The sequence below is a fragment of the Hylobates moloch genome, unplaced genomic scaffold, assembly GCF_009828535.3.
Source record: "Hylobates moloch isolate HMO894 unplaced genomic scaffold, HMol_V3 SCAFFOLD_18, whole genome shotgun sequence".
Lineage (NCBI taxonomy): Eukaryota > Metazoa > Chordata > Mammalia > Primates > Hylobatidae > Hylobates > Hylobates moloch.
In genome coordinates this window covers 33,363,179-33,386,385 of record NW_026652293.1, presented here as the reverse complement: position 1 = coordinate 33,386,385, position 23,207 = coordinate 33,363,179, and the positions used below count along the sequence as shown (strand labels likewise).

The following is a 23,207-nucleotide window of genomic DNA, read 5'->3' as shown; positions in this document are numbered from 1 at the left end:
AAACCCTTCTTGTTTTGTAAGCTTATGCAACAGGCAAAAATCATAAACAATTTGGAAAATGGTAGAATGTTCTATTTGTGAAAAGAACTTAGAAAATCACAGGATTTTATCTTGGGGTATGAGTATCTCATTTAAAAATACTGAGCATTTTAAGACTTCCACTTAAACCGTGGTGAATCACAGTTGTATCCATTTTTTTCCCTCCTTCCTAGAATTCCACTAACATTTTAGTAATGGGATTTTTAAAAGGTAAAACCACCAAGAATAAAGAGAATATAAAAGGAGACAGTTGAGAAAAAGAAATCGAGAGGCTACAACAAATTAGATAATATGGAGGTGGGTGGAGCTGATATGACCTCGTTCACAGAAAGCTGGAATCTTAGTCTGTGGAAGTCGATACCAAGTCAGTTTGTCTTACAGACTCCAGAACATAAAAGAGCAAGATGCTGCACTAGGCAGGGTGAGGCTGGGGTTGAAAGCCCGGGGAAGGTTTGGAGTTTTGTAACCAGAGCAGTTAGACCCCTAGGGACCTTCCAGTTGAGTCGGGGGACTCATGCACCCATCTCCACCCCCTGCCTGCCCCAAGGAACCAGAGAATCTGGACTTGGGGGTATTGGGCCACCCTGTGTGTGTTGGAGAGAGGGCCATGCTGAGGCACCTACTTCAAACTAATTAACAGACATCTTCGTCTCAGTGGGGTCCCCAGCATGGTTTCAGATCGCTGTCAGCTGAGCTTAGGCACCATGTCATTCCTCAGCCAAAGGCAGGAAGAGACTTCTCTCACTGAAGCCTCAGAGAAAATATCTCTAAATTCTGCTATAAAGGAGACTCCTCTACCATCCCACCCAGCCCCAGTGAAAAAGCCAGATCAGCACCTGTCACTCTGCCCTGAGGGCCGTCAGTTGACAAGCCCTACTCATACATGCAGAAGTTTAGTGCTTCAAACTTAGATATGAGCAGAAAGCCATGCCACCAGAAATGTGAGGAGGCTGCTAACGTGAAACAGAGTAAACGAAGAGAAAAGAGGATGTCTAATGAGAGAAACAAAGAGAAAAGCGGGTCTCTAATGAAGCAGAGACAAGGCGGGGAGGAGAAGGAAGCTTTGTAAATCTCCTCTTAAGCTTTCCGGAGCTGTGAGTGAAGATAAAGTTACCGTACAAGGAGGGGATGCAAAAAGAAGGAACAATCAGAGAACAAGAAATAATCTGGGGAAATTAAAAATAGAAGAACTAAGATAAAAATGTGAGTAGCTGCCCAACACATAGAAAGGATAAATACTTGAAGTGTTGGAGACCCTGAATACCCTGATTTGACAGGGTATACTGTACACTGTGACATACTTTGTAATGACACAGTGTATGTAACAATATACCAACTGTACCCCATAAATATGTACAAATATTATATATTAATATAAAAACTTTGGCTAGGCCTGGTGGCTCATGCCTGTAATCCTAGCACTTTGGGAGGCCAAGGTGGGTGGATTGCCTGACCCCAGGAGTTCAAGGCCAGCCTGGGCAACATGGTGTGAGACCCCATCGCCATAAAAAAAAAAAAAATTAATGTCAATAACTGGGATAAAGTTGTAGAAACTCCCAGAAACTAGAACAAAAATAAATGAAAATAGAAAAAGAAAATATAAGAAAATTAGAATGTTCAATGTCCAGCTACCTAATGACACTTGGAGAGAGAGCTAACAGAAGAAAAATAGAGGAGAAACAGTTTGCAGAGAATCTAAGCAGTTTCTCAGAAGTGAAAGGTAAGCATAGCACTATCAATTTTGTTTACAAAAGAAAGAAAACCCCATACTATGGCCCATCACCATGAAATTACCAAAAAGTGGAGATAAACAGATGGTTCTGGTGGAATAAAACCGACCTCATCTAAGGAACAGGAAATCAGAATGGCTTTGAACACCTTAAGCAAACTGGAAGCTAGAAGACAAGGGAGAAATACCTTCTAAACCTGAGGGGAAATTATTTCCAACGAAGTATCTCACACATGGCCAGGCTATTATCAGAGGTAAAGGTAGAATAAAGGCATTTTTACTCATGTAAGGACTCAGAAAAGCTTATTTCCCATCCACTCTTTCTCAGAAAGCTACCAAAGGAGATGTTTCAGCAAAACAAGGAAGTAAACCAAGAGGACAAGGGATCCCAGAAACAGGGGGCCCTCTAAAGGATAAGTCCCAGAATGACAACCAAGAGGGAAACCATGACAAGCACTGGGCCTAGAGAGCAGTCAGTCCAAACTGGAGCAGGAAGGTGGAAAGCTCACAGACCAAGGCCCCAGGCAGGATAAAAGAGAACCGATGTGCTTGAGAGAGCAGAAAATACTATTGTTGGGCAGTTTAGTAGACATGTTAAAATGTTTGGAAGAAATTAGTGGGTGATTCCCAGAAAACAAGACAAATAAAAATCAGTCAATTAACTTTAGGCTACAAGCAAGGAGGCATGGTTGTAGTTAGTACATTACTTGGCTCAACAGTAAACACTGTTTGGTGATCAAAACATTGTAAGTCTTGACTATTGATTTACCAAAAATTTGATATAAATATAATGCTGAAATAGGTGGAGAGAAAGGGAGTAAGAACTAAGTCCTCATCAATCATGGCAGGGAAGTTGATAGATGTCAAAATGATGAATCAAGAAATAGCATTATGACCATATTATCTAGAAATAGTGATACTACAGGAAACAGCTAGAAGAATTGAGCATGTTCACTACTGGGAAGTTGCAAGGTAGGGATAGAGAGAGGTGAGGAAAGAGCTGCCTTTTTATCAGTAGAGCACTTTTTTTTTTTTTTTTTTTGGAGATAGAGTCTCTCTCTGTCACCCAGGCTGGAGTGCAGTGGTGCGATCTTAGCTCACTGCAACCCCCGCCTCCCAGGTTCAAGCGAATCTTGTGCCTCAGCCTCCTGAGTAGCTGGGACTACAGGCATGCACCACCATGCCCAGCTAATTTTTGTATTTTTAGTAGAGATGGGGTTTTGCCATGTTGGCTGGGCTGGGCTCGAACTCTTAACCTCAAGTGATCCACCTACCTTGGCCTCCCAAAGTGCTGGGATTACAGGCATGAGCCACCGAGCCTGGCTATTAGAGCACTTTTAACTTAAAGAATATATACATGTGGGTGCCAGTGCAGTGGCTCACACCTATAATCCCAGCACTTTGGGAGGCCTAGCTGGGAGGACTGCTTGAGTCCAGGAGTTTGAGACTAGTCTGGGCAACATAGTGAGACCCTGTCTCTACAAAAAATACAAAAATTAGCTGGGCTTCGTGGCATACATCTGTGGTCTCAGCTACTCGGGAGCCTGAGGTGTGAAGATTGCTTGAGCCCAGGAGGTGGAGGTTGCAGTGAGCCGAGATCATGCCACTGCCCTCCTGCCTGGGTAACAGAATGAGACCTTGTCTCAAAAAAAAAATAAAAATAAAAAAAAATTTATATATGTATATTTATATATATATTTATATATATATATGGACTAAAGTTAATTAAAAATATATTGTTGGCAGGGCATGGTGGCTCACGCCTGTAATCCAAGCACTTTGGGAGGTCGAGGCAGGCGGATCAACAAGGTCAGGAGATTGAGAACATCCTGGCCAACATGGTGAAACCCCGTCTCTACTAAAATACGCAAATTTAGCCGGGCATGGTGGCACGCACCTGTAGTCCCAGCTACTTAGGAGGCTGAGGCAGGGGGATTGGTTGAACCTGGGAGGCAGTGGTTGCAGTGAGCCGAGATGGCACCACTGCACTGCACTCCAGCCTGGTGACAGAGCAAGACTCTGTCTAAAAAATATATATATATATTTATTTATAAAATATATATATAATATATATACTATATAATATATAAATTACATATAATATATATAATTACATATATAATATTATATAAATTATTATATTATATATATTATATACTATATTATTATATTATATATTATATATATTATTATATATAATAATATATTGTATACAGAGAGAGAGAGAGTCATAATGGGCATATTTCTTTAAAAAGCAGATTTTCTGGTGCACTGGAAATGTTAGCAGTCCTGGTCCTGTGCTGCAGTTAACATTGGGTGGGCCTGTCACCTCCCTTTCGCGGTTCAGCTTCCTCATCTATCACATGAGTGGGCTGGGCTAGAAGATCTCAAGAGTCCCCTCACAGCACCAACATTTGATGATTTGGAGGTTTTTAAAGCATCAGATCATTAACCAAGTATGTTTGGCTTTGGTTAAAAAAAAATAGTTGCAAGTACAACAATTCAACTTGGATGATGTTTGAAAGTCCATTTGCCTGCCTCACCCACAACCTCACCCTCTGAAGAAGGTGGCCCCATGCCAGGGTTGCCAGAAGTAGAAAAACTGAATTAAGTTAAAAAATTTTATAAACAGCACACCCAGTTAAACTGGAGTTTCAGATAAACAGCATTTTTTTTTTTTTTTAGTATAAGAATGAATTATATGTTGTTATCTGAAAGTCTGATTTAACTGGGCTTAGCAGCCCTTCTGCTTCAGTTGTCAGGTCCTGGTCACATGACTGTTACTTGGGAGACAGCTTATTGGGCAAGGAGTTGGCGCCTTAGTCAAAGATCCGTGGACAGGCTGGAGCCAGCGGCCTAGGAAGGGGTCAGGCGTAAGAACTCTGCCAAAGGGGGGCTGTTTCTACTGCGTGGTGTCGCACCCATTCAATCTGATCCTCTCTCTCTCAGCGTTTTTGGGGAGAAGCGCTAGAGAATGGACCCAAAACAGATGGAGAAACTGACTCGCAAGAAGCCCATGGTCTGCTTAGGAGTGGGTCTCCTCACCAGCTAGGCTGGGAACTTCTCGGGGTAGGAACCCTGCCTAGTTCATGTTGGGGTACCCACCGTGATGCCTGGCACGATGCGGGTTGAATGAATGCATGAACAGTACTCGGCTCTGTCCTCTGGTCACCTACCATCTGCTACACGAGAGAGATTTTATTCCATGGCTAGGCAGATGCACGGTGCAGATGGAGGAGAGCTGTTACTTACAGGATTACCGAACACTGACTGTCATCCAGGCGCTGTGCTAAGTGCTTGCGTGCATTCTCCAGTTTAAGCCCCCCAGTGACCCTGTGAGGCAGAGCAGTTCCCCCTTATCTGCCGTTTTGCTTTCTGTGATTTCAGTTACCGATGGTCTGAAAATGGGTGAGAACAGTACTGTAAGATATTTTAAGAGAGACCACATTCACATAACTTTTATTACAGTATATTCTAATCGCTCCATTTGATTATTAGTTACTGTTAATCTCTTACTGTGTCTAATTTATGAATTACATTTTATCGTAGGTATGTACATATAGGAAAAAAACAACGTCCACAGGGTTCAGTCTCTGTGGTTTCAGGCATCCACTGGCGGTCTCGGAACCTGTCCGCTGAGAATAAGTAGGGACTACTGTAGTTATTACCCTCATGTTACAGATGAGAAAGACACAAAACTCAGAGTGGTCACAGAGGATGCCTAAGGCCACACAGCTTGTGGGGGATTGGGGGCGGGGTGTTTACCAGGATTGGAACCCAGTTCTGTGGCTCCAAAGCCAGTTCTTTCTCCATGGTCTCTGCTGCCATGTGCTAGACAGGGGAGTCAGATGGGATAGTGCTTCAAAGACTGTGAAGAACGGAACCACTGTGCAGTGTGCATCTCTTGCTATAACCCCAGTTCTTACTGTGTTTTCAGGAAATTAGTTACTTCCAGTTCCCTGGAGAGCTCCTGATGAGAATGCTGAAGATGATGATCCTGCCACTGGTGGTCTCCAGGTGAGAGCGGGGGTGTGACCAGGTGGTCCGGAACCAGGAGGGGAGAGGATGGCTTCTGTTGCTGCCCTGCTTCTGCTGTGGGTGGCTGGACGGCAACCACAGGCCCTGGGATGAGTGTGACTGCGGGGCCTTTATGGGCAGTGCCGTGGGCTGCTGGCTTCTGAGTCCTTCAGTGGCCCCAGTTGTTGGTTCCATCCAGTAGAATTTTTAGTGGATGGAACAGGTGATTTGGAGTCAACGGATATGACCTGACTCCAAGATAGCTCAAGGCCAGGGAGTTGAGGGATGGCTTCCCAGAGGAGGGGCTGTTCATGGTGATGCAGCAAGGCCTAGGGAAAAGAGAACTAACTCTGAGGATACTCCAGTGATCATATCCTGGCTCGGCTGTGTAACCTTGGACACGTTACCTCACCTCTCTACGCCTCAGTTTCCTCATCTGTAAAATGGGAATAACAACACCTACGTCAAAGGGTTGTCATGAAGACTATATGCTTGTGTATGCTGAGCACTCAGGAGGTTGGGACTTGGGGACAAGGGTGGGATGGTGGGAGATGAATTTGGAGGGTGAGCTCTTGCCCAATCATGAAGGACCTTGAACACCAGGCTGAAGAATTCAGACCTTACCCAGTAGGGTGCGGGCCATGGAAATCATGGGAGATCACTTGGTCCCTTTCACGGATGTGCTAGGTGACCTTGAGCAACCCTATCCCTGCCCAGGTCTCGAGTATTCCAGATGTACAATGAGTGGCTGCTCCCGGTGGTGTCTAAGAGCCTTTTGTTCTGAGGCCATGAGAAATCTTCATCTTCCAGGACTCCTCTGCAGAGAGAACAGAGGATGAGCCTCTGCATGGGTTCTGCCTCCTGGCGTCCCTGCTGCTGAGCAGTAAGCCAGCTCCTTGGACCTCTCCCTTTTGTGAAGTGGAGATAATCCCCAGGCCAAGGGCGCTTTGTATTTTCTGCACAGAGGCCTCTGCAAACAGCATTTAAATCTCTCAGGACTCAGCCTTCAAGGCTCTGCTGAAATGCTACCTCCCTCAGAAAGCCTTCGCTGACTCCTCAACTCACTCTAGTGACTGCCTCCTCTTTCTGCATCTTTGGAGTCATTCACTGAGCCAGTGAATCTGTCAGGGTCAGCAGTCCTCCGTGTTGCTGAATCTGTACGACATGTCCAGTTCTTCCACACGGCCTCTCCACAGCCATGGGTGCAGCTGATTGTTCTTGCCCTCATGAAATGCCCTTCTCTATGGACTCCCACTCTCCTAAGTTTTTGCCTGCTTTCTGCTTTCTGCCCCTCCATCTTGGTCTCTCTCCTTCTACTCAACCTCCAAATGTTCAGTTTCTCCAGCCTTTTCTCATCTAATTTCATAGCTTTCATATACCACCTACAAGCCCAATGCCCCCAGATGGAGATCTCCCCAGACCTCTCCTGTGAGCTTCACACTTCATTAACCAACTGCCTATTTGACATCTCCACTTGGATGTTTCACGAACATTTCAAGTTTTGTTTTGTTTGAGATAGGATCTTGCCCTGTCACCCAGGCTAGAGTGCAGTGGCACAATCCCAGCTCACTGCAGCCTCGGCTTCCTGGGTTCAAGTGATCCTCCCACCTCAGCCCCCCAAGTAGCTGAGACCACAGGCACACACCACCACACCTGGTTATTTTTTGTATTTTTTGTAGAGGTGGGGTCTCACCATGTTGCCCAGCCTGGTCTCAAACTCCTGAGCTCCAGCAATCCACCTGCCTCAGCCTCCCAAAGTGCGGGAATTACAGGCGTGAGCCACCGTGCCCAGCCACACTTCAAGTTTAATGTCACCAACTTGAAGTTCCACCCAGAAAACTGCCTCCTTTTCCTGTTTTCTTCTTGTCCACAAATGGCAGCTCCATCACCCAGGTCTTCCATCAGGCCTGTCAGTGGCTATCCCCTTTCTCTCAGCCCCACAGCCCCATCCACAGCTCCAGCAGATTCTGCCTACTCAGTCGAAGAACGGAGCTTCCTCCCCACCCTACAGGCCCAGGCACTCTCTTCTCACGTCCAGACTCCACTGCCACCTCACTGGTCTTCTCGCCTCACTTCTTGTCCCCCTCCCATCCATTCCACCCAGTGGCCAGAAGGATCTCGAGAAAAGCGGATTGGGCCCTGCCCCTCATTTATCTTCAACGGCTTCCATGACATGTAGAATCAACCTGCAGACCATTAACCTGGTCTAGGAGGCCCTGCATGATCTGCCCTGCCCACCCCACCTCATCCCATGTCACATACTCCAGTCCCACCAGCCTCGAGTTCCCTAAGCAGACCAAGCCCTTACCATCTCAGGGCCTCCACACATGCTGTTCCTTCCTCTGGAACACGCTTCCCCAACATCTTACACCTCTTCTTCTTCCTCTTTTTTTCCATCTCAATTTGTACATCATCTTCTTAGGAAGGCCCTCCCCACCGACCCCTTCATGCCACCCTGGCTGTCCCTCACTGTACCCTGTTCCCTTCCGGCCACAGCAAGTATCATATGTTGTCATTCTATATGCATTCACTTGTTGACTAGTTTATCTTCCACTGGGCTGTAAGCTTTGCAAAGTTAACGAGGCTACTCTGCCTAGATTCAACTCTGTGTTGTCCGCACCTAGCCAAGTGCCAGGCACATAGTAGGTGCTCATTAATACTGGTCAAGTGGATTAATTAATGGATCCTGCAATCATGCATTGTGCTTTCTGGACACTTGGCCCTGTTCTGGGTGCTGCAGACACAGAGATGATGGAGAGACCATCCTGTGGTGTTCACAGACTGCTGGGGAGACTGACAGGAAAATAGACAATCAGAGAACAGCTAAATAAGTGCACTGGTGGAGGAAGCCAGGACCCTTGGCAGGCAGCCCTGTCTGCCCTTTCCTGCTGACTGTCCTAACTGCCTGGGCATTGCCCCTCTCTCAGAACAGAGGCACCTCAGAGGCCGTTGTATGGACCCTGGAGTCACACAGCCTGGCCTTACTATGTATTAGCTGTGTGGCCTTGGACAAGTCACTCAAAACAAAACAAAAAAATCCTGTTCAGAAGTCAGAGGCCTGGGTCCTCCACCTGCCTCCACCACAAGCGATCATGTGATCTGAGGTGAGGCCCCCAACCCTGGGCTTCTTTACCCAGCAACAAAGGCCCGTCCAGCTCTCCACCTTCTGGCTCTCAAATGCCTGGTCTCCCTCCACCAGACTCAGTGTTCTCTTGGCTGGAAATGCATGTGGTATTAAGTTGAGAAAAGCCAGGACGTGTTCATACACTTCATTTGTTTATTATAGAGTTTGGACTGGTGCAGAGCAACTGTGTCACTGAGAAATGGAACCGCTTTAACATTTTCCTATGAAGGGAGAATTAAACCTTCATGGGGGAAATATGACACATTTCTGAGTCCTAAAACCCCTCGTTCCTGAACTCTCCCTCCTTTGGCCTCAAACTGGCCTGTTATCCATCCTGGCTAGGAGTCCATCCACACTGTCCCCTGAGCTCTTGCTCCTGGCCAGCCCGGGGCTGGGTGTCCCTGCCTGTGAGGAACAGCCACTCTGGTGTGAGGTTGTTACTCAGGGCAGAGCAAAATCACCAGAGTTGCTTTGAAAAATTCAGATGTCAGGCCTGACCCTGAGCTGACTGAGCCAGAACCCCAAAGGGTCCAAGCAGAGGTTTGCTTTCAGAGCTCCGAAAGTATTCTGAGGATTTTAAACCTCTTGATTGTCCTGGGGTCAGACCTTCTGGCTCCACAGCTTAGGAGCCCAGCAGGAGGCTGTGGTGCTTCCATCCCCAGGGGCTCCCAGCTGTGACCCAGGAAGGCAAGGGCATTCTGCAGTGTGTCCCGGCTACAGGGCAGTGGCTGGGGAGTGGGGGGGTGGGGGCGGGGGGTTACATTTGGGCTCACCAGCTTCCAGTTCCAACCACCTGCAGGTCTGGTCCGTGAAGCCTGGCTCCCATGACATCTGTTCCCACCTCCTCTCCAGGACAAACAGCCACCCTGTCCCCATGCCAAGCCCTGGAACCAGGCTGGTCACCCATTAGTCCCACAGCATGCCACAGCGGTCTATCTCCACACTCCTGCTCCTGCCCAGCCCCTGCCATGCACGCCCTCTTTTAATTCTTTTAATTTAAAGTCTCACTCTGTATTCAAGACCTAGCTCAAGGTTCTGTGTGGGAAGTCCTTCCACCTCCCCATTTGTTGGTAAAATGGATGATGATCTGTCTCCAATGCTGATGCTGTGTGTGACCTGCATGAGCTGAGTATTGTTAGCTCAGTGGTCGCAGCTGGCATGCCACACAATGGGGGACAGGCATCTTTTAGTCCAGTAGTGACGTCTATATGAGCAAACCAACTAGTATCCCTATTTGGAAGAGCCACTCATCTCACTGAACAAGAAGGCCACTGTCGAGGGGTCGGGCTGGTGGCATGGCCCCCTCCGTGGGCAGGGTCATGTGCATCTTTGTTTTTGTCTGAGATCCCAGGAGGGGATCAGGTCATTGACCCCCTTGTCTTTCACACTGACCTCTGCCCGGTACTCAGCGTGACAGATTCGTTCAGAAGCTGGAGATCTAAACAACAAGCAAAGGGAGGTGGTGAGGTGTAAAGAAGTGTGGGTGACTGCAAGGGTGGACGTGAGGGCTGAAAGGCCCCTGGGCTGCCATGGAGGGGTCACAGACACACCTTGCTCTGCAGAAAGGAGGCCCAGTGGGAGGGCAGTGGGGCCAGCGGGGTTGGAGCCGAGTTCAGTCACTCTTCCCATAATCTGGCATCTTCCGGCTGTGGGCTCTTTTTTTCTAGAATTTCTCCAGCCCAGCCCCTGGCCCAAGTCCCTCCCCTCAGACAGGTGTGCTTCAGTCCAGCTGAGTGCAGCCCACGCTTGACCAGTGGTGGCTTCATCTGTCACAATGTGGCAGGGGAGCAGGCAGCATGGGCAGGGGTGGGTGAAATCTGCAAAGGCTACAGGGCAGGAACAGGGCTTTGGAGTCACTCTCTAGATGTGCAAACGTAAACAAGCCTTTTAGCATCTGAGCCTCAGTGTCCTTATCTATAAAGTGGAAAGAATACCTCCTTTGTGGGGTTATTACTAAAAGTAAATAAGAGAATGTACATGAAGACCCAGCATGGCTCCTGGTACATTGTGGATGTCCCATGCTTTCCTTTTTTCTTTTTTTTCTTTTTTGAGACAGAGTCTCACTCTGTTGCCCAGGCTGGAGTGCAGTGGCATAATCTCAGCTCACTGCAATCTCCACCTCCCAGGTTCAAGCAATTCTCCTGCCTCTGCCTCCCAAGTAGCTGGGATTACAGGCACCCACCACCATGACCGGCAAATTTTTGAATTCTTAGTAGAGACAGGGTTTCACCATGTTGGCTAGGCTGGTCTCGAACTCCTGACCTCAGGTGATCCGTCCACCTTGGCCTCCCAAAGTGCTAGGAGTACATGCGTGAGCCACCATGCCTGGCAGATGTCCCATGTTTTTCTAACTTATTAAAGCATCGCCAGGCTCCTCAGATGTGTCATGAATGCTCCCCTAGCCCGTGGCCACCTCTGTCACTGCTCTCAGCAGGAAGCCCCTTGGATGGCCTCTTCCATCTTCATGGTTCTAATTAGCACCTGCAGCTCACCTGTCCCCTGCCCTGGAAAGCCACTCTTGACTGAGGCACACCCGGGTGCTCCCTCAACACCGGTATAGACCTTGCAGCATGCCCTGCTTCACCTGAGTCATGCACACCTGTGCATCCACAGGGCCTCCGCAGGGGCACTGGCCAGGTCCTGCCCACTTCTCCATGATGCACTCACCTGGTGCCCAGAGCCATTCCTTGCACCATGACAGTCAAAGCCTCCTTATCTGTCATAAATTCCTATTCTTTTTTTTTTTTTTTAATTGAGACAGGGTCTCACTCTCTCCCTCAGGCTAGAGTGCAGTGGCATGACCACGGCTCACTGTAACTTTCTACTCCTGGGCTCAATTGATCCTCCCGACTTAGCCTCCCAAGTAGCTGGGACTATGGGCACATGCCACCATGCCTAGCTAATTTTTTAAATTTTGGGTAGAGATGGGGATCTCACTATGTTGCCAAGGCTGGCCTCGAATTCCTGAGCTCGAGGAATCCTCCTGCCTTGGCCTCTCAAAGTGCTGGGATTACAGGCGTGAGCCACCGCACCCGGCCTAATTCCTATTCTTACTGCCTCTTGCTTTTCTCTGCCCTTCACTCCTACAACCAAGCAGCCTTCATCAGCTTCCCATTCACACTAGCATTCCTTGCTTCAAGTAGTGCCTTCAGTTATCTCCTGGTTCTCTGTGTGTGTGTCTGTGTGTATTCGTTACCACTGCTGTGTAACAAATTGTCACAAACTTAGTGACATAAACACACTTCATGGTTGCCTCAGTCCCTGGGCCAGCAGTCTGGGCGGGCTTGGCTGAGTCCTCTGCTCAGAGTCTCAGGCTGCAATCCAGGTGTCCGCTGGGCTCTGTTCTCATCTGGAAGCCCAACCAGGGAGAATCTGCCTCCATGCTCCCTCAGGTATGGACAGAAGTGATTCCCATGGCTGCTGCCTGAGGGCCCAGCATTGACAGCTGTGCAGTGGAGCCACTCAGGTCCCAGAGGCTGCCTGCAGCTCCCCACCCCAGCCATCTCCACAAGCGGCTCACAGCATAGCACTGTAGATCATTGAGGCCAGCAGGAAGCCCTGTCCTCTCCAGTCTTCTGAGTCAAAGTCTTCTACCACATAACCACAGGGAGCCATCCCACCACCTTGTGGTGTTCTCATAGAAGTCACAGGCACTGCCACACTGCGGGAGGAGGATATACCAGGGCTCGGGTCATCGGGGTGGCCTGAGGGCGTGTCCACCTCCTTCTCTCTTCCTCTGTAATGTGAGGCAGAATTTTCTAATTTTTGTCCAAGGCTTCTCTGTTCCTGGGTGGACAGAGCAAGTTCCCCTGCAGGCAATTTTATTTTGCAAAGAATCTTTTGAGCAACAAATGTCAGATGAAGGAAGCTTCCTTCTCTCTTCCTCTGTCCCCAGAGCAGCCAGATGTCTTTCAGAAGTCACTTCTGCTCACCTCTCTCCCTGGAGCTGGCTTGGGGTGGGTGGAGCCGCTGCTTAGCTTCTGTCCAAGTAGCTCATCAAGAACTTTCTTCTGAACAAGGACTGCTCCCTTACTGTAAAAATAATTCTGAAGAATATAACTCTCCCCCTTTCATCTGATTTCTCATTGCCCTGTACAGGGCCTGCACTACCCATGCCTGATCAATACACTTTCAATGAATAAGAAGCAGCGGAGGGCAGCGGCAGCAGAGTTCAGGGAAAGCCTCACCACCAGCATTTGAATGGGCCCTGGAGGACAGTTAGGAGCTGACCTTTAAAGATGTTTTCATATTTTAAAAAATTAGATAAAGCCCTGGCAACATAGTGAGACCTCATCTCTACAAAAAAAAAAAAAAAAACTTTTAAAATTAGCCAGGCATGATGGTGGTTACCTGTAGTCCTGGCTACTTGAGAGGCTGAGGTGGGAGGATCGCTTGAGCCCAGAAGGTTGAGGCTGCAGTGAGCCATATTCATACTATTGCACTCCAGCCTGGGCAACAAAGCAAGACCTTGTCTCATAAAAAAAAAATTAGATAAGCAAATTACAAACATTTTGGATAACAGAGAAGAAACCATCCTCTCACTCCACATTGCTAATTCTGCCACTGTGATTTCTTCTCTATAAGGTTTGTTCTTATTCTTACTGGTGAATTCACCAGATTCAGGGTGAGGTCCTTGGCTGATGGGATCAGAAGCCCAACTGTCTGGGCCCCAGAGCTGGTTGGGCCTGTCCCCCGATGCTAGCAAGAGGCAATCAAATATGCCACATACCGATTTATTCATTCCCAGAGATCAAGACACTTGCCAGCAAGGACAGTCATATGCAGGCTCTGGCCAGAGCCTCTCTGTGGGCTCACCATGCAGGGAACCCACTGGTGAAATCTGCTTGCTGGTGGGTACATTTAATTATTTAACTGTATAACCCAGTGTAACTCCAGGTTTGCCATTTTCAGTTTATTTCAGCCCTCCCCACCACCCCCGCCTTATAGTGGAGTCCCATCATATGTGCATTTAACTTAAGTGAATTCAATTACATGTGCTCTGAAAAAGGGAGGAAATCATTTAAATGAGACAGGAGACTTCTCCTTCCAAGGGCTCTGCCCCAGGTGAGGGCCACGAGACAGGAGGGCCTGAATTGCCTCCACCAGCCTCTGTGCCCAGGCACCTCCTGAACAGTGAGCACCTCCCTGAAGCCAGAGAGTTTCTAGGGCCTGCAGAGGGGTCGGTGTTTTAGATCACGGCCTCTAAGTGTAAGCTGATGGTCTCATCTGGTGTTTGCTTAAAGAAACAGCAACCCACTCCAAGGCTGGAAGGAAAACTGTCTTGAATGAACTTACACAAAACTATACCTCCTGGACTCTATGGACAACTTAAGAGATTTTCAAGGGCAAAATTAATTATACTTTGTTTTTGCTTTATTGACTTGAAACTGAATACACTGAATATGGTCCTACTCCCCTGTACCAGCAGGAAGCGCAGTGTCTCCCTCTGGAGGCCTCCACCCCATGGCCACAGTCAGCTTATTTCATTCAGTGGAAGCTTCTGGTGTAAACAGAGCTGGAACATGGGGTCCTGCCACCAGCCCTGCTGCTCTGGTTCCCTCCACGTGGTGGCCCTATGGAACACAGGTCCCGCACGGTCTGGTAGAAGTCTGCACACTGCCCCTTGCGGGTGCACAACGCTGCTCAGGCCACAGGGATGACTCCAGACCCCTAGGTCCCCACGAAGTGCTCGATAATTGTTCCTAAAGCAGCCTCAGTCATGTCCTGAGATCAGCTCCCCGGGAGTTGAGCCCCAATTCCCTTTTCCCTCCTACTGGGTTCATTTTGGGGGCCTTGAATGCCAGGCCATCTCAGCTGGGGGACTCTAGTGTACCCTGGTGCTAACTTCAAATCACAGGGAGCTGGGGCTCAGGTCTTAGTCTTTTTCCTCTCAGAAGGCCCTGATCCTCTGGTGCAAATGGGCACAGTTTTCCATAACTCTGCAGATCTCAAGTTCTCAAGGAGGAGGCATCCATCAAGCCACAACAGCGCCTCCCTTCCCCTGACAGTGCTGCCTTCTCACCCAACATTTGCTGCTCAAAAGATTCTTTGCAAAATAAAATTGCCTGCAGGGGAACTTGCTCTGTCCACCCAGGAACAGAGAAGCCTTGGACAAAAATTAGAAAATTCTGCCTCACATTACATTAGTATAGGAACGAATCGTCTGGACGGGACCTGCATTGGGGCCCCCCTCCCATGGGTTTGCCCTCCTCAGCTGTCTTCCGCGTGCTGCCACAGTTCACTAACGCCATGCCAATTACATCTTTATTTAGAAAAGTCAAGCCTTTAGGGCCTGGGAGCCTTACTTTCCCATTCTCCCCCCAGCAGGCCATTTGTCACTACCCCAATCCTTTTTGCTTTCAATTTACAGTATAACCCAAAAAGTATCTTCCATAAAAATAAATCTGTAGCTTGCTTGCTTTGGTCTTCCCCCAATGTGATGTCATAAGAATTTCCACGCTGCACCTTCACCTTGGTGATCCTGTTTTACCCACTCAGGAGGCACAGAGTTTGCAAAGCCCTTTTCCTGTCACAAGGCACTTGGGAGGCTGCTAGACTCTTGGGGGAGCTGCCCTGCCCCAGGACTGTGGTCTCACCTCAAGTTCACCCTCTTAGCCTCAGCCGTAAAATAGACACAATGCTGTCTGCTAATTTACAAAGCAGATCCCGGCAGGTGCTCTGTGTGTGTGTTTGTGTGCATGTGTGTTTGTGTGTGTGGCCCATTATGGCCCCATTCCACTGAGGCTAGACTTTGCACCTCACCTTGGGAGGTCAACTGAGCCTTGTTTTCACACATCCCCAGACAAGCTTGACACAAGGAATTAGGGGTAAGTCAGACCAGCATCTGGATCCAGCTAGAGCCTCCAATTCTCCACTTGCTTTTTGCCAAACCCTTCTCTCCCCTCATTCTTCAGTTTCTTAAACCAAGCGTCGTTCAGGGGAAACTGAATCCATGTGTTTGTGATTCACTAGGGCTGCGCATGGTAGAGTGTTCTGTGAGCTCCACATCATAGCAAAGACAGCCAAGCATGGGTGTGGGTTTGTCTGTGAAGCTGTGTTGGGTGTGTGTATGTGTGTGTGTGTGTGTGTGCGCGCGCGCGTGTGTGTGTTGTATTGTGTATGTATTGTTTTCCTTCCTATTTCTTGTAAGGACTTTAAACTGATTTTTCTTAGAATCAGGAAATCATGTTTGGCCAAAGAAACTCAACACTCCCTTCTCCCCTTCCTGAGGAACTCTAGTTTGGCAGAAAATTCCCAAACACCCACATTCTAACTTATTGGAAATGGGCCTGGGCCAAGCAGCCGTCAAAGTCTGGTTTGGGAGCCAGTGTGCAGGGGGCTGCCCGGACTCCCCAGGACAGGCCGTGAGCAGGAGGAGGCAGAAGAGTGGGTGGCCAGAGGGCCAAACCGGCACAGCCTGTGCTTCAGACGCTGCCCTCCGAGTCACGGGGCAGCCACAGTTCGGTGAGCTCCACTGAACCTTCTGGTGTGAGCCCTGGGACCTGCTTTTGGCCCTCCTGCCCAGTCAGATGATTTGCCTTACTCATCAAGAGGGGAAACGTGGCCTGCTGTGGGCTGCGGGTGGGGTCAGACCTCCAGCCTGGTGACTCCGAAAAACTCCCAGGCTTTATCCTGCACCACAGACTTCCATGCTCTCACTCCCTTCCAGTTAGAGAATTCCTACTTGGCCTTCAAGGCTCCGTCCAGCTGTGCCCTCCTCTGGGAGGCCCAGCCCGATGCCCGGAGGGCTGGCCCTGCTCTGGCCACTCAGTCACAGCCACCCCCACCCCCGGGTTGGTGTTGCTCTGCTGCAGGTCTCCCCACCCGCTGGCCGGAGCACCAGGAAGAACACAGACCCACCTCATTCCCTTCTGAGCCCCACAGCACCCAGTGCAAATGTTCAACACCGGGCAGGGTGGGCACATATCTCAGAGCCTGGGAAGTTGGGTGAGGTTTTGAAAACTGTGCTGCTGCCCTTCTCTGTGGAGAACCACTGTGCTGGAGAGAGGCCCACAGGACAGCCCCGCCTGAGCCCTGTGCCGGGCAGACTCCAGGGGCCCTGCTGGTGCAGGGAGGGGAGGCAGGAGACCTGAGTTCCCCTGACTCCTCATGGTCTTTGCCACATGGGCAAGGAAGGGGTGGGGGGTTCAGCTCACGTGGAGCTGGAAACTGGACCTGGCCCTGATTACCTTAGGGAATGCAGCCTTCTTGGTGGAGAATGGTTGAGAATGGCCGGCAGTCTGACAGTGAGTCTGACAGACTGTCACTGCAGCCCTCAGTGACAGTCTGAGGGCTGCAGCTGTGGCTCCTCCAGCTTTTGCTTTTGATCCAGTTCAAGCTTGTCATTCGCACGGGTCCCAGTGGAGCGCCCTCTTGGCACCCAGGCCTGGGAAGGAGGGACCTTCAGGGAGCAGCAGGGCATGCCAGGGTAGCAGCACCCACCATCCACACTCTGAGCCCCACACTCTCTCCCACCTTCCCCCCATGGAAATCAAGGTGGAGGCAAAGAGGTTTGGTCCATGTGGCTCCAGAGGGCTGGCTGGGCCCAGTGTGGCCCCATGCTCTTCCCCGGAGGCGGATTTCATTGTGACACCAGGAAGGACTTCCTAATAAGCATCACCAGCTCATAGTGGAGGGGCTGACTCAGAAGGTAGTGAGTTCTCTGTCCTCTGAGATATGCAAGCAGAGGTGGTGGGGGAATTTCTGCCCTTGGGAGGGCATGCTGAGACCAGATGGCCCAGACTTTAGCTGAGTGGGAGTCTGGGCATGCTGCCTCAGGCCTCAGGAGGAGTCGGCTTGAGCGTGGGGCTTTGGCAGAGCCGTCTGGGAAGCATGACTTGGAGCTGGCGCTAATGGGCATGGCACTGGCTGTCAGCTGTTGGGCCTGCCTTCTGCTCAGGGGAAAAGAAGAGTGAACCATGATGCTCAGATGGACTGAAGGGACCCCTCTTGCCCGCAGACCCCTGAAGCCTCCTTCCTGCGGCCTGTCTGGTGGACTTCCTGCAGCTGCATCCCAGGGCCAGCTGAGGAGAGCCTCTGTGGCTAGGTCAGCCGAGGCCAGAGCCCAAGGACTCGGCTGCAGGGCTTGGGGCTCCTCACTGTCCCTCAGGTCCTCCCACTGCCAGGAGGTTGTGACTGGATGCTGTCATGCTAGCAGACTAGGGCTTGAACCCACTTACTGTGTGACTTTAGCAAGTTGCTTGCACACCTCCAGTGACTGGGAGGTCACCACTTCTCAAGGTAGTTCCTGCCAGAGCAGGACAGCTCTGCCAGAAAGTTATTCCTGGTGCTGAGCTGAGAGCCCCAGGGCTTTTCCCATCGTCCCCAGCATTCCCAGGTCTGCTCTGCTCCGGACCACACAACACCTGCACCCCAGCCCCCCAGCTGCTCCCCGCAACCAGGCACGTGCCTCTGTCACCTGCTGCCTACCCCAGCTGCCCTCTACAGGACACACATACCCCACCCCATCCCTTTCTCAATGAGTCAAGGCAGGTCTGCAGCAGCCTCCATGAGCCCCCACGCTTCTGAAGCCACAGGCGGGGGGCCCACCAGCCCTTTGGCAGCCCTGCGTCCCAGGTGACTCACCAGCTGGCAGCAAACAAAGCCCAAAGTCCCCTCCCCATGTGTGCAGCCACGGCTCGGCCTCCCCCTCCCACCCCGGTGTTTGTGCACTCCAAGCTGTGGAAGCCAAGTGCGGCCCAACACATGTCTGTGTTCAGGCTCATTGTGTCACAATTGGCCCCTGGTCCCAGCCTGCTGGGGTCTGCTTGGATTCCCAACTCCCTCATCCAACACATTAGCTGTTCCTCCCAGCTTCCTGTCCTCTACAAATCTGCTCCACATGCTGTCGGGGGCCTTGGCCAAGCCATTGATTAAAATGACCAGAAAGGAGAGGGCCGAAAGCAGAGTCCTGAAGCCGACCTCTAGACACCCTCTCTACTGCCCGGGACAGTCATTCAGCTCCTTGTCCCTTCACCAAGCCCCCATCTCTTTCCAGATTTCTGGTGCCAACTGTCTCGATGTCACACAGACACACAATGCCACGGGCATTCCCCTAAGCCCATCGGAGGACCAAGGCTGATGCTGGTGATCTGTTCTCAGGAAACCTTCAATGGCTGCTCAGTCACCAGGGCACACAAGTCGTCCTTTTCACATCTGATCTAGAATGTCACCCTGGTTCAGCATCACACACATCAGCAACCCTGCACCCAGGCCTGTGCCAGACCTTGGGTTCTGAGGACCTAGAGCCAGACTAGACTTAGCCTTGCCTTGGAGGAGTTCCAATCTGCTGGGGCAGGTGGTCACAGACAGCGATGACAGAGGAAATTATAACAATTGAAATGCAGTGCGTACTTACCACATGCCAGGCGCCACTCCAACCCAAGATTTGGCCTCACAGCGAACCGGCATCATCCCCACTCATCCTCAGTGGAAACTGAGGCACACCAAGGCTAAGTCACATGCCCAAGGGCTCCCAGTGAGTGAGGGATGCTTACGGGAGCTTCCTCGCCTTGCCTAGGGCTCAGGGGTGGTGGTGCCTGAGCAGAGACTTCAGAGCTGAGCGGCATCCAGATGACAGGAAAAGAGAAGCAGGCGGGGACTGGGCTCCTGGCACTCCCTGCCAGCCCGTCCTGTGCCAGGCTCTGGGTCAGGCCCTGGGGATTTGGGTTGAGCCCACTAGCAGGGTGCTCCATAACAAACTGGGAAGCACAGGGTGCTCTGGGGAAGTGTATGAGATGGCTGCAGTCAGGGAAGGCTTCCCAGAGGCAGTGATGTCTAAGCTGACCCAGGGTTGGGGACATTGGGCCAGGGCTGGGGAAGGGATGGTGGATGGAGATTTCCAGGCGGGAGGAACATCCAGTGCAAAGGTACTTCCAGGAGCAGGGTGGACGAGGAGGAAAGCAGCCCAGCCCCAGCGGACCCAGGGCAGCGAAGGAGCTGGGATGGTTGTGGAGGGCAATGGGGAGTCACCCCAAACTGGAGGAGGGGCACCTGGCAGCTGGGCAGCCTGCAGGCTCTCTTGGCTCTCTCTGCAGGGAGGTGCGACTTCAACTTCGACTTCGTGGGGACGTGGTTTCTAATGCCTCACCTTTGTAACCAGTGCTTGGCAAATGGCAGAGCTGCCCCGCACCTCTCAGTGTGAGATGGGGTCAGGAGTCCCACCTCAGGGGTTGGTGCAAGAACCAGGGGAGGGTCAGTCAGCAGCCTTTTTCTCCCTCCACGGGGAGCCTGGCAGTCTTTGCCTCCCTTCCCCCACCCCTGCAAGTGGAGCAATTACCAGATTGAGACAAGCTGGGCCTCCCCACCGCCTCTGCGGGTTAATGTCTCTAATCACTGCAATCTCTTGATCCGCAATCCCTGGGCTCTGAGTGGTGGCCAGATGGCTTAGGAGGGAGTTCCAGCCTCCAGACTCCCAGAGGCTCTTCCCTGGGGCCCTCAAACAGCTCAGGTGCTCCCGGGAGCACCCAGCCAAGCGTGGAGTGGGAGAGAAGTGGTTGCCTATTCTCCCCTCACCATAAATCACAGAGCCAGAAGGAATGTTTGAAGTCATCCTCACGGAACCTCTCACTCTATCTGGAAGCCTCCATCTAGCATCTCAACAGGTGGCCATCCAGGATCCACTTAGATGCCTCCAACAACGGGAAGCTCACCACCACAAATCTGAGGCTCGTTACCACAGGCAGGCTGTGAACTCCGAGATGGAACTAAAAAGGCTTTACATGGGCTGGATCACATTAAAATCATAGTCAGCTGGGCTGGGTGGTGCACACCTGTAATCCCAACACTTTGGGAGGTCAAGACAGGAGGATCATTTGGGCTCAGGAGTTCAAGACCAGACTGGGCATCATCAAGAGACCCCCATCTCTACTAAAAATTTTAAAAAATTAGCCAGGCCTGGTGTTGAGTGCCTGTAGTCTCAGCTACTTGGGAGGCTGATGTGGGAGAATCATTTGAGCCTAGGAGGTCAAGGCTGCAGTGAGCTGTGATCGTGCCACTGAGCCCCAGCCTGGGCAACAGAGTGAAACCCTGTCTCAAAGAATTAATAAAAAATAAAATCATAGCCCAAACCAGACCTTTTCCCCCACCACCGGAGTTAAACCAGGTTTGTACCACAGAGAGGCACTGTGGAAGGGGGGAACCCCACAAGGTTCTGAATCAGAAATCCCTGTTCCAATCTTGACGTTATGGCTCACCAACCGGGAGGCCTGGCCAGTTGCCTCCATCTCCCTGTGCTCCATTTTCCCCGTCTGTAACTCAGAACTATTGTATTGGGCTGTCCAATACAATAGCCACGAGTTAGAGGAGGCTACTGAGACCCAAAATGCAGACATTGCAACTTAGGAACTGAACTTTTAATTTTATTTAATTTAATTTAAAGTTTAAAACCTGAAGCAATATAAATTTTTTTTTTTGAAACGGAGTTTCACTCTTGTTGCTCAGGTTGGAGTGCAATGGCACGGCCTCGGCTCACTGCAACCTCTGCCTCCCGGGTTCAAGCGATTCTCCTGCCTCAGCCTCCCGAGTAGCTAGCATTACAGGCATGTGTCACCACACCCGGCTAATTTTGTGTTTTTAGTAGAGATGGGGTTTCACCATGTTGGTCAGGCTGGTCTCGAACTCCTGACCTCAGGTGATCCGCCTGCCTCGGCCTCCCAAAGTGCTGGGATTATAGGCGTGAGCCACCGGGCCTGGCCTAAAAATTTTTATATTGATGACACATTGAAATGATAATATTTGAGATAAACTAGGTTAAATAAATTATTAATCTTAATTTCACCAAAAAACTAATTTCACCTGTTTCTTTTTACTTTTTAATGTGACTACTAGAAAATTCTAAATTACAAATGTGGCTCGCAGTGGAAGTCCGCAGTGCTTCACTCAGAAAGTTGTTTAAGGATCCAGTGAGCTGGGTGTTCAGGTGTCCAGGGAACAGTAAAGTCCCAGAGAGATGATGGCTTCTGAGGCTGCTGGGTCCTCCAGGAGGTGTCTTCTCCATCACACAAGAAGACGGGCTCAATCTAGAAAGAATAGAGAATGTGAAAGACTAGTCAAAACAAAACAAAAATTACTTATAACACCCAAAGATAACAGTTACATTTCCTATAGAGTTTGCTTGTTTCCGTGCCTGTCCACGTGACCTGGTCTCCCACCACCACTGGGCACCAGCTGCAAGTTCTCAGAAAAGTCACATTTTACAGCTTGACCCTGAAGCCTGGGACCTTGAGGAGCCTCAGCAGGGAGGAACCCCTCAAAAAGCCAAAGGGCAGGGCCTTACACCTCCTTTCTGTGCCTGTGAGCTCCAAGTGGAAGCCACGCCCTCTGCATGCCCAGCTTCCATTCTTCTCGGCCTCCGCCCTCACCTGCGGTGACCCTGGCACGCCAGGGGAGGCTGTCACCAGCAGTTCCCACGGCTGCTCATCTCTCCCTTCCGCCATTTGTGGGAAGGGAGGGAGGCTCCAGCACAGAACGACTTGGGTCCCAGGATTCTCTCCATTTCGTCCATGGGTGCTCTCCTGTCCAGAGCCGATGGGGGCCCCAGGGTGGGTTCAGGGGTCCCTCTTGCTCTGTCTAAAACCTACACTCCCTCCCACATCTCAGTCTGTCCCTGAGTTGGCGCCACCCCTGTGTTAGGCCTCTTCGTCCCCGTGGGGGGCCTTCCGAGGGGCCTTTATCCTTTTCTGAAATCCAGTCCTCACCTGCACCCCACTCCACACAATCCCTCAGACACGTCTATGTGCCTAGACTGCAAATCCGGGGGAGTCCACCATCCCAGGAGGTTCCAGGGCTCACTGCAGAGATGCAAACAATCTGGTAACTTGCTTTTCCACTTAGCATTGATTTAGGAACATCCTTCCGGGGACACGATCACTCCTGATGGCTGCTATGCCGTCCCTGTCTACCTAATCTGCATTGGTGAGTTCTTAGGTCAGGTTTTTGATCTTACAAATACTACTTCAGTGACCCTCCCAGTACACCATGTGTACTTTGATCTTCTCAAATGGAAGGAATTGTTAGTTCTCCCTTCTAGACATCCAGCAAATTCTGCTGCCTGAGTTGTGCTGAAGTGCCACAAGGCCACCCTACTCCTGAGCTCAGCCTGTCTTCTCTGTCCCTTCTGTCACCAACCTGTCACTAATCCTCTGATATTACCTGAGCTCGGACCACATCGAACAGCACGGTGTCTCACACTTTCCAGCCTCCCTTCTGCCTTCCACTGTCTCACTGCTGGGCATGTCTGCCCCATCTCCAAATCCTCTCCCATTTCCAAGAACCAGCTCAAATGCCACCTCCTCCAGG

The 23,207-nt window shown here is 50.5% G+C and overlaps 1 protein-coding gene across 5 annotated transcripts in view; it reads left to right on the top strand.

Moving 5' to 3' along the window:
- Positions 1-23,207, top strand: part of SLC1A7 (solute carrier family 1 member 7) — a 51,059-nt gene that overhangs the window by 2,535 nt on the left and 25,317 nt on the right. For all 5 annotated transcript variants that reach the window (XM_032137123.2, XM_032137122.1, XM_032137121.1 and 2 more), the window contains exon 2: positions 5,706-5,785. In XM_032137123.2, coding sequence (XP_031993014.1) covers positions 5,706-5,785 — 80 coding nt within the window. The remainder of the gene's footprint in view (positions 1-5,705; positions 5,786-23,207) is intronic.